The sequence below is a fragment of the Orycteropus afer genome, unplaced genomic scaffold (assembly GCF_000298275.1).
Source record: "Orycteropus afer afer isolate SDZICR_OR568_19922 unplaced genomic scaffold, OryAfe1.0 scaffold00013, whole genome shotgun sequence".
Classification (NCBI taxonomy): domain Eukaryota; kingdom Metazoa; phylum Chordata; class Mammalia; order Tubulidentata; family Orycteropodidae; genus Orycteropus; species Orycteropus afer.
In genome coordinates, this window is record NW_006921600.1 from 19,825,402 (window position 1) to 19,834,975 (window position 9,574).

Below are 9,574 nucleotides of genomic sequence, written 5' to 3' on the forward strand. Positions count from 1 at the left end.
AAAAAAAAAAAAAAGAATAAGCAGCCTGAAGTTTTACTAAGAAACCAAAATGAGACAAAAATAAAAAGACTACACATACACACACAGAAATGATACCACATTCAAGTCTTTGCAAGACCCTCCTCCTGAGACCTACCCTAACCATCCTATTAAATATTGTATTTCTCCACATTTCTGATCCCTCAAATCCTGCTCTGTATTTTTTCATAGCCTTTATCTCCTTTTGTTATAATTAATAAGTTAAGCTTATTACCTCTCTCTCTTTACTAGATAGAACATAAACTCCATAAGAACAGGAATTTTTGTCAGTTACCTTCACCTATGAATGCATAACAAGCCTTAGAACTGTCACTGGCACAAAAAAGTATTAAATAAATATTTACTCAATGAGCAGTCAGATGCCTTAGGCATTACGCTACCAGAGCTTCTAAATGAATGAGTATACTAAACACCACTTAAGAGAGAGGTCACAAAAGTAAAAATTGATGGGTTCCTGAATTGTATACTAGATCAGAGTCGACTTCAGCCTGCATCCTTCCAGACCTGGTTGGATCCTGGGCCTCACACAGCGCATGCCATCTGTGGCTACTCTCTATTTTGTTTTTGGCTCTGAGATAGACTGACTGCTCTTCCAGTTAGGTGACCCCATTAAAGTCTTCTCCATTCATATTTGGTACCTCTCCCATGATAACTTCTTAACCATAAGGATATTTATGTGTTTCTCGTCCTGTGAGTGGCTAAGGAATTAATCTGCCCAATCACTTCCAAGAGAAGGGACTTCTGCATTTTAGTTGGGTGTTATTTCCAAATGAAAATAAATGTACTTTGTTACAGTAATGCACTCATTATTCCAAGAAGTGGGTTACTTGGATATTTGGGAGGTTTATCTCCCTGACCTTTGAGGCTAAAGAGGACCACGATCTCCATGTCATATCCCTGGTCGTCATTGGTCAGAGAAAGAATGACTGTGTCATGGACATTAAACTTATATAGAATGTGAAAACAAGAGAAGGTGTGTTGTAAGCGATGGAAAACACCTTATGAAGAAATAGTGTATGACATGAGGTTATTTAGATCAGCTAGATAATAATCAAAACATTTCCAAGGAAATAATTTTTATGAAATGGTTATTAGGTGTTATTTATGTCTGAGGATGAATAATATGAGGAAATAAGCTTAAATATGTGGTTAAAACAGAGCAATAGATGGAATTTGATCCTCTAGTTGACTAACAAGGTATGGGACGTAGGAGATGAGGAATGAAGTAGTTGGAAGTAAGAAGGCCATCATCCTGAATATCTCCAAGAATATGAAATAATCATTTTCCCTTTGTGAGTTTTAACCAAAAACTGATATGTAATTAGAAAATTAGAAGGCCCAACTAATATAATTCACTCTTAGTTAAAATAACAAGATTAAATTAACCAACAAATTGCAGTAGTGCTTAATGAGAAACTTTAAGGGGAAAAGGTTACTGATAATACTTTTGCTAGTCTAAAGCATCAGGCTACTTATATTTCTTTGTAATGAAGAAGAGCAAAGATTTTTTATGTCAATCCATGAAAGATTAATGATTTAACTTATATTTAAATTTCTACTAATTCTTCATTTTTATCATGAAATTGAGCTCCTGACTAGGTTGTTTGCAAGTTCAACTGTAACACTCTACTTAAAACTAACTTAATTGTCATCTCCTGTGAAATATCAAAACTTTAATTACTGTAAAGCTTGCTGTAGGAAAATCTATTTGCTTAGACTACTTTCTATAGACAACTGTTCACTTGAAGTTGTAAATTCCATTTCTTATATGAATAGAATTTGCTCATCAAGCTGATAACATTTATTTCATGGACTCTGACCTCACTGATTTTGTTATAATTAAACCAACCAGCACAAAAGCTGTGTATATTCTCAGTCAAAAATGTTTCTTCATTCATTGCAAAAAAAAAAAGTTTCTTTTTTATACCTTAATCCTTGCAAGGTGTTTGGAAGCTTACAAACTAGGTGGTGTTTATAAGAGATTTACTTCTTAATACACAATGCAGTGTCTTAATTCTTCCACACTGGCAGTTTGTGATATGCGTCCCAGTGGGGCCACACAATCTAACTTGGAATGCCATGATAAGGTGTTGTTGTTGTTATGTGCTGTCGAGTCGGACCCGACTCATAGAGACCCCTCCTTGGGTTTCCAAGGCAGTATCACTAGGGAAGTAGATTGCCCAATCTTCCTTCGGAGGAGTGGCTGGTGGGTTTGAACCGCCAGCCTTCTGGTTAACAGTCAAGTGCCTTAGGCACTACGCTACCAGAGCTCCCATGATGAGGTAGTTCTGCGCTTTAAGGCCAGTGCCTGGAAATAGCTCAGCAAGACTAGGATATCAACTACCTTTCAAAAAAAATTCTGTCTGCTTATTTTCTCTTAGTGCAAAACCTATTCCCTAAAATTCTAAGGTTTTTAAAAAACCATTCTTTGTACCATATTTGTCTCCCTTATTTTGAATATTTCTCTATCCATAGTGTACATCAAGGATCCTCTTTATAAGAATTATTTCTCTCTCTCTCTCTCTCTCTCTCTCTCTGTCTTTAGGTTTTCTTTTTATTACCTTGGCTTCTAAGAAGTGGCAGTTACAGTTTTGAATATTTTCTAGAAGAACTGGTTGAACTTACCCTCTTTTGCACTTAAATATTATGTAACAGGGAACCATGATGGATAAAATAAAGAAGAACGTGCCCAAGAAAGTACCTAGGCAATAAAATAAAACAAGGTGATTAAATGTATAGAAAATATAACTCTGACATTTTTAACTAGCTTCTTAGTATCTAGTCTCATCAGCGTGTCAATGATTTTTTTATGCAGTATAAGTTATTTTTTTAAACTTACCCGCACACAGGTTTATCTTTCAGATTTCTCCTTTACTCCAGTTTTAATATAGAGTACTAGTCTTACTCTCATAAGCTTATTGTTAAGGGGTGAGCAGAACCGTTTTGTAAACTTTAGTCCAACAGCAGCCTTTCAACAAGTGGGTGGTAGGACCAGCACTGGGGCTCCTGGGTTCCCGCTCTCTCTGCCCTCCACATGCCTCCTCTTGTGCAAAGCATAAGACATAGACTATCCTATGCAGAGAGTCTACTAATTCTCTTTGAAGCAAACTTACTACAAAATTATTCCTGTTATGTGGGCAGATCACAGAAATGGGCTTGGGAAACTAGTCTTTGTGGCTTTCAATTTATACAATTGGCCCTGACTACCATCCAGAATCATATTCCCAGGCTGTAAACCAAAGAGGAAGTTGTATTTTCTAGTCATATTTACATAAGGAAGTGTTGACACTGAAGAATGACCATTTATAATGGTACAACAAAAGTAAAGAACCTTTGATGAAAGATCTTTACAGGGATATAAAAATACCCAATTTACTATATCCTAGTCTGTACTTACCTTTTCTTTTCCCACCTTTATCATTGTATTTGCAATATAAGATATTTTGATCAATTCTTTTACATTTTATTCATTATAAATGGATACTTACTGTTAAAAGATGCTAGAGTTCATCAACCAACACTTAATAAAACTTACCAACTATGAGAGCATCACGTGAGCCTAAAAGGAAGACAAAAGCCATAAAACATTAATCTGGCACACAATGTGGTCAAACAGGATCTCTGGGCTAGAAACCGTTGTTGTTTTTTTGCTCTCAGCACTTAGTCTAATCTCTTTTTTTCTAATATAAAATGCCATTTGTTTCATGTATACAGTCTCATTTTATCTTGTGCAATTAGTGAAACTTGATTTTTCTTCTTAAATTAATATTTTTATCATAGCAGTAACATAATCCCAGTAGAAAATTTATATAACATGAAAAAAAAAAAAAGAAATTTATTACCTATAATTTTAATATGCTAAGGCATTTGGTACATTCTTTTCTGGCACATTTTTCCATACATCTACATTTTTACATAGTTATATGGTATATAGAAAGGAGCTTTGGTGGCATAGTGCCTAAGGCATTTGACTGCTAACCAGAAGGCTGGTGGTTCAAACCCACCAGCCTCTCCTTGGAAGGAAGGTTGGGCAATTTACTTCTGTAGTGATACCACCTTGGAAACCCAAGGAGGGGTCGCTGTGAGTTGGATCCGACTCGAAGGCAGTGAGTTGACTAATGGTATATAGAAATGCAAATTACACAGGGGCAAATCAATATTTTCAATTCTAGTGGACATATCATGGTTTATTATTTTCTGTTGTATATTTAAGTAATTTCCACTTTTTTCATGAAACTCTTGAAAATAATACAAAAAACATTTTGCATTAATTGTATTTTTTCATTAATGGTAAAAAATTATTATTATTTTACATTATTTCATTAGTTTGGATTCCTATGAGGGCTAATGGGTGTGAACATTTGTGTTATTCTCTTCATATATTGCATAATTGTTTTTCATAAGGGTTTTTGCCAATTTATAATGATGCCTTCAAAATACATCAGTATGGCATCTTATTTCTTAGTGTTCACATAAAAACTTTTTTTGTTGTTGTTAATTTAATTGGCAAAAAAATGGAACCTTTTTCTTGTCTTTTATATTTTTTCAATTCTAGTGAGACAAAATAGTTTCCAGATATTTATGTGCCGGGGTCAAAGAATATTTACATGTTTTCTCCTAATTCTGCATTCTAAAGTATTTGTTGCATTAATGACTATCGTATTGACCAAGGTAATGGGCAAAAGCTAGAGATCTGAAGAAATTCTATTTACTTTAGAAATGTCATGGAGACTTTTGTGAACTAAGAAGATCCAACAAGTGAGGGGAATAGCAGGAAACAGGTCAACTTAGGCTGGAACTTTGGAGGGAGAGTCTGGGTGGTAGAAAAAGAACTGGGGAAGCAGTTACTCTAATGAATGAAACTCTGGGAGACAGGAATAGGTATAGTGGGTTTTAGGACTTTTTTTTATGAGTGTCACATAGTGCAGTCCTTCTTTAAGGGCCCTCTGTGAGAGATTGCAATAAAGGTTCCTCTTTATCTTTACATCTTTTCTGGATTTGAACTTATTTATCATGCATTCAAAATCCGGCCTATGCACGTCTTAAGGCAGCACAGTTAAATTTGGGTTATGTGTATTAATTGTTAGAGTCCTTGGGTGGGATAAACAGTAACACAGTTGGCTACTAACTACAAGGTTGAAGGTTTGAGTCCACCCGGAGGCACCTCAGAAGAAAAGTCTAGTGTCCTACTTCTGAAAAATCAACAATTGAAACCCTACATAATACAGTTCTAAAAATCCACTTAAGTGGTTTTGGCTCTGGTTTTGTTTGGTTTGGTATAATGGGTGGTGGCACATTCCAGTGTTAAGGTGGAGTTCAAGATCACCCCCCCTCTACTCTGAGAAAGATGCTGATATGAGTCAGATCTGTGACTATATTAGCACTCCAACACCAAACCAAACTCACTGCTGTCAAGTCGATTTGACTCATAGCAACCCCTCATTGGGTTTCCTAGGTGGTATCTCTACAGAAGTAGATTGCCAATCTTCCTTCCGAGGAAAGGCTGGTGGGTTTGAACCACCAGCCTTCTGGTCAGCAGTCAAGTGCCTTAGGCACTATGCCACCAGAGCTCCCATTTGCTCTTAACTCTCAATGCTGTCTATGGTGCCTTCTTCTAAGCATGAGCCCCTCCCTCTCCTCTCCTTCTCCCCATCTATCTACTTTCTCCAGCTTCCTTTATAACAATGTCTGCAAGGAGCTCTGGTGGTATAGTGCCTAAAGCATTTGACTGCTAACCAGAAGGTTGGCAGTTCAAACCCACCAGCTACTCTGCAGAAGGAAGACTGGGCAATCTACTTCTGTACAGATTTACTGCCCCAGAAACCCACAGTGGGTCACTATGAGTTGGAATCAACTTGATGGCAGTGAGTTTGGTTTTTGATTTTGAGGGCTGGTATCTTGGGAAATCTATCCCAAGTCTTAGGGGAAAATACTCCCACCCTCCCAAGGTCTCATTTTTCTTTGCCTCTTCTCATTACAAAGTGGTAAGATTTAAAGGATCAACATTAGATAGGGTAGAGAGATCAGGAAGAGTGTCAGGGGGCCTGCTTTTAGTCTAGGTCTTAGCCCAAGGATGCAAAAGAAGTTTACAGGTGGTCCAGCCCAGTTCATGAGGAATATACACTAAAGCCTGAGATTCAAGCACCTGCTAGTTAGCAGTTATTTGAACTGTTCTTATTCTTTGTATATATCTATCTCTGCAGTGCAGTGAATTGTTTAATATGACCCTTCTTGCCATATTTCTCCATTTTGTGATGTATTGTAAATCCTAGCCTCTATGCCTGTTTGTTGTTGTTGTCGGACCCAGCTCATAGCGACCCCTCCTTGGGTTTCCAAGGCAGTATCACTATGGAAGTACATTGCCCAACCTTCCTTCCAAGGAGTGGCTGGTGGGTTTGAACCACCAGCCTTCTAGTTGGCTATAATTTTGAATAGTATTACTTAGTAGGGAGCTCTGGTAGCATAGTGGCTAAGACATTTGCCTGCTAACCAGACGGCTGGTGGTTCAAACCCACCAGCCACTCCTCGGAAGGAAGGTTGGGCAATCCTACTTCCGTAGTGATACTGCCTCGGAAACTAAAGGAGGGGTCGCTATGAGTCGGGGCTGACTCGATGGCACATAACAACAACAACAACAACATTACTTAGTAACCAAAAGAAAACCAAATTCACTGCCGTCAAGTTGGATCTGACTCATAGAGACCTCTTCTTGGGTTTCCGAGGCAGTATCACTATGGAAGTAGATTGCCCAACCTTCCTTCCAAAGGAGTGGCTGGGGGATTTGAACTGCCAGCCTTCTGGTTAGAAGTCAAATGCCTTAGGCACTACACCACCAGAGCTCTCATTACTTAGTAAGTGCTCAATATATGTTAACTTTTACAACTATTACTACCATCCACCACAATCATTACTATTTCTTGTATGGTATGATAATACTATTAACCTTCATTATCTTTTCCACATATTTCTAATCTATTGTTTTCTTAATTTACTTTTAAAGTACATAAATGGTTGATCTTTTCCTTTATGATTTTTTTTTTCTATCATAGCTCAGTTCAAAAAATTGGCCTCCTTTCAGATTTTTTATTATTATTTTCTCACTGTAGCATTTCTATGATTTGATCTTTAAAAATTTTAAATCCTTATTACATCTAGTATTTATTGTAAGATAAGAAGAATCTAAATTTTGTGTGTGTGTTTTAACTATATTATTTGATTACTTTCCCTTTCCCATTGATTTGTGATATCTCAGTTACTATGGTTTATCTGTAAAATATGTATATTGTTATTTAGAATAACCTTTACTTTTATTAATATCTCTTTGTTCTATTTATTTTTATGTCTATACTTGTGCCGGCACACATTGATTTATATATTGTGATATTATATTTTGTTTTACTATATAGTAGAGTTGATTTTCTAATTATCTGAATGTTCTATGGCTCATACCCAGATCTTCAGAATACTCTAAAGGAGTTTAGTCAGTTGGCCAATGAGCCTTTTGCCAAAGAAGTGAATGTAATTCAATATTAAGGGAGTGCCAGGTTTGTAGTTCAGAAAAAAATTATTTGTTGGATTAGTTAAAACATTTGTGGGATTAACTGTAAACGTGGATCTTGAACAATCTTGGTATATAACCATGTATTATAAATAAGGTTCTTAAAAGTGTGAAGGGGATAGCCTAGCACTAACTTGGGTTAAGAAAAGTTATTTGTTAATAATTTTGCTCATCTACCCCTTGAACAGTACAAGCTCACTCTACCATTTGCTATCTTACAGCACCCTCTGGTTGCTAGCAGAGGGCTACTCATCTACAAAGCTCATGACACTTGATTTTAAACCTGCCATATCTAGCAATGCCAACATAAAATTCTGTAGCCTACAAAAGTAACGGACCATGACCTGCTACTCTCTGCAGTTTGGAAGATGCTGCTTGACTTCTGCTGGAAGCATTTCTTTCTTTCTTTAAAGTGATATTTAATTGAGTTTTTGGTGGAAGGTTACATGGTTCCCATTTCAACACAAATTGTTCAGTGATATCAGTTACATTGATCACAATGTGTCGACAGTCTCTTTAATTGTGTTCTGTTTGTTCTGTTTCCAGTACTGGAGTTCCCCTGCTCCCTTACATTTTCATCTTTGCTTTTGAGTAATTGTTGACCTTTTGGTGTCATATTGATGGTTTTTAGGTGGGGCATCAATCTTATGGGTAATATCCCTTATTTTGTGTGCCACTCTGCTATTTTACAAAAAGGTGATGTCAGGGGATAGGCTCTGTTCTAGGTTTAAAGAGTATCTCAGGGTGATAGTCTCAGGGAGTCCTCTGTTCCCTACTGTTCCAATTTGTCTAGCTTTTTTTCTATTTAAGAACTTGAGTTCTGCTTCACATTTTTCTGCCATTCTATCTGGGAACATTTAGTGTGATCCTGGTCAGAAAGGTCAGTGGTGGTAGCCAGGCACCATCTAGTTCTTCTGGTCTTAGGGCAGGTGAGCATGTGGCTCGAGTAGGCTTGTTTCTTCTCTGAGCTTCTCTGGTTACTCACAGTTTTTCTCCTGGCAAGTACAGACCCATAGCTATATCCTTGAAGGGCACTTGCAAGCTTTTAAGATCTCAGTCACCACTCACTGTACTAGGATGTAGATCATGATTTTTGTGAACTATATTATACCAATTGACAATTGGGTTGTTTCATAAGACTATGGTCTGAAGCTTTCAAACCCAGAACATCAGTCTTGGAAGGTGTTGGGTTATGTCTTAGGAGTCTCCATGTTTATGTTTTCAATAAATATATGTGCCTGCATCCACATATTTCTATTTACATGTTCATACAACTTGTATTTGTTCTTACCTATGTATACACATGTACCTATCCATATACCAATATGCCTATACTTAACATTTAGGTCTTTGATCCATTTTGAGTTAGTTTTTGTGTATGGTGTGATATATGGGTCTTGTTTCATTTTTTCTGCAGGTGGATATCCAGTTTTGCAGCACCATTGATTAAAGTGACTGTTTCTTCCCCACTGAATGGACTTTGACCCCACTGAAAATCAGTTGTCCAGATACAAAAACCAAACCAAACTCATTGCCATCAAGTAGATTCTGACTCATGGTGACCCCTACCAGCCTTCTGGTTAGCAATCAAATGCCTTAGGCACTATGCCTCCAGAGCTCCCAGAGATGGCTGGGTTTCTCTGTGTTCTCACTTTTATTCCACTGGTCTATATGCCTATCTTTGAACCAGTACCAGGTTGCTTTGATTATAGTGGTTGTATAATATGCTTTAGGAGCTCTGGTAGTGTAGTGCCTAAGGCATGTGACTGCTAACCAGAAGGCTGGTGGTTCAAACCCACCAACCACTCCTCTGAAGGAAGATTGGGCAACCTACTTCCATAGATGTTTACTTGTGTTTAAGCATAGGTACAGAAACAAGGCGGGCTTGTGCTTACTCACTGATCTGCACTGAACACTTTCCCTTGTTACCCTCCCGAGAGGGACCGGGTCTCCGGGAGCTAGGTAAGCACGGGCGGG

General features: G+C 37.5%; 1 protein-coding gene across 1 annotated transcript in view; it reads right to left on the reverse strand.

Moving 5' to 3' along the window:
* The window catches only part of LOC103208122 (complement receptor type 1-like), a 250,973-nt gene that overhangs the window by 52,030 nt on the left and 189,369 nt on the right, over positions 1-9,574 (reverse strand). Inside the window, 2 exon segments of the mRNA XM_042782469.1 lie at positions 2,665-2,740; positions 3,575-3,598. Coding sequence (XP_042638403.1) covers positions 2,665-2,740; positions 3,575-3,598 — 100 coding nt within the window.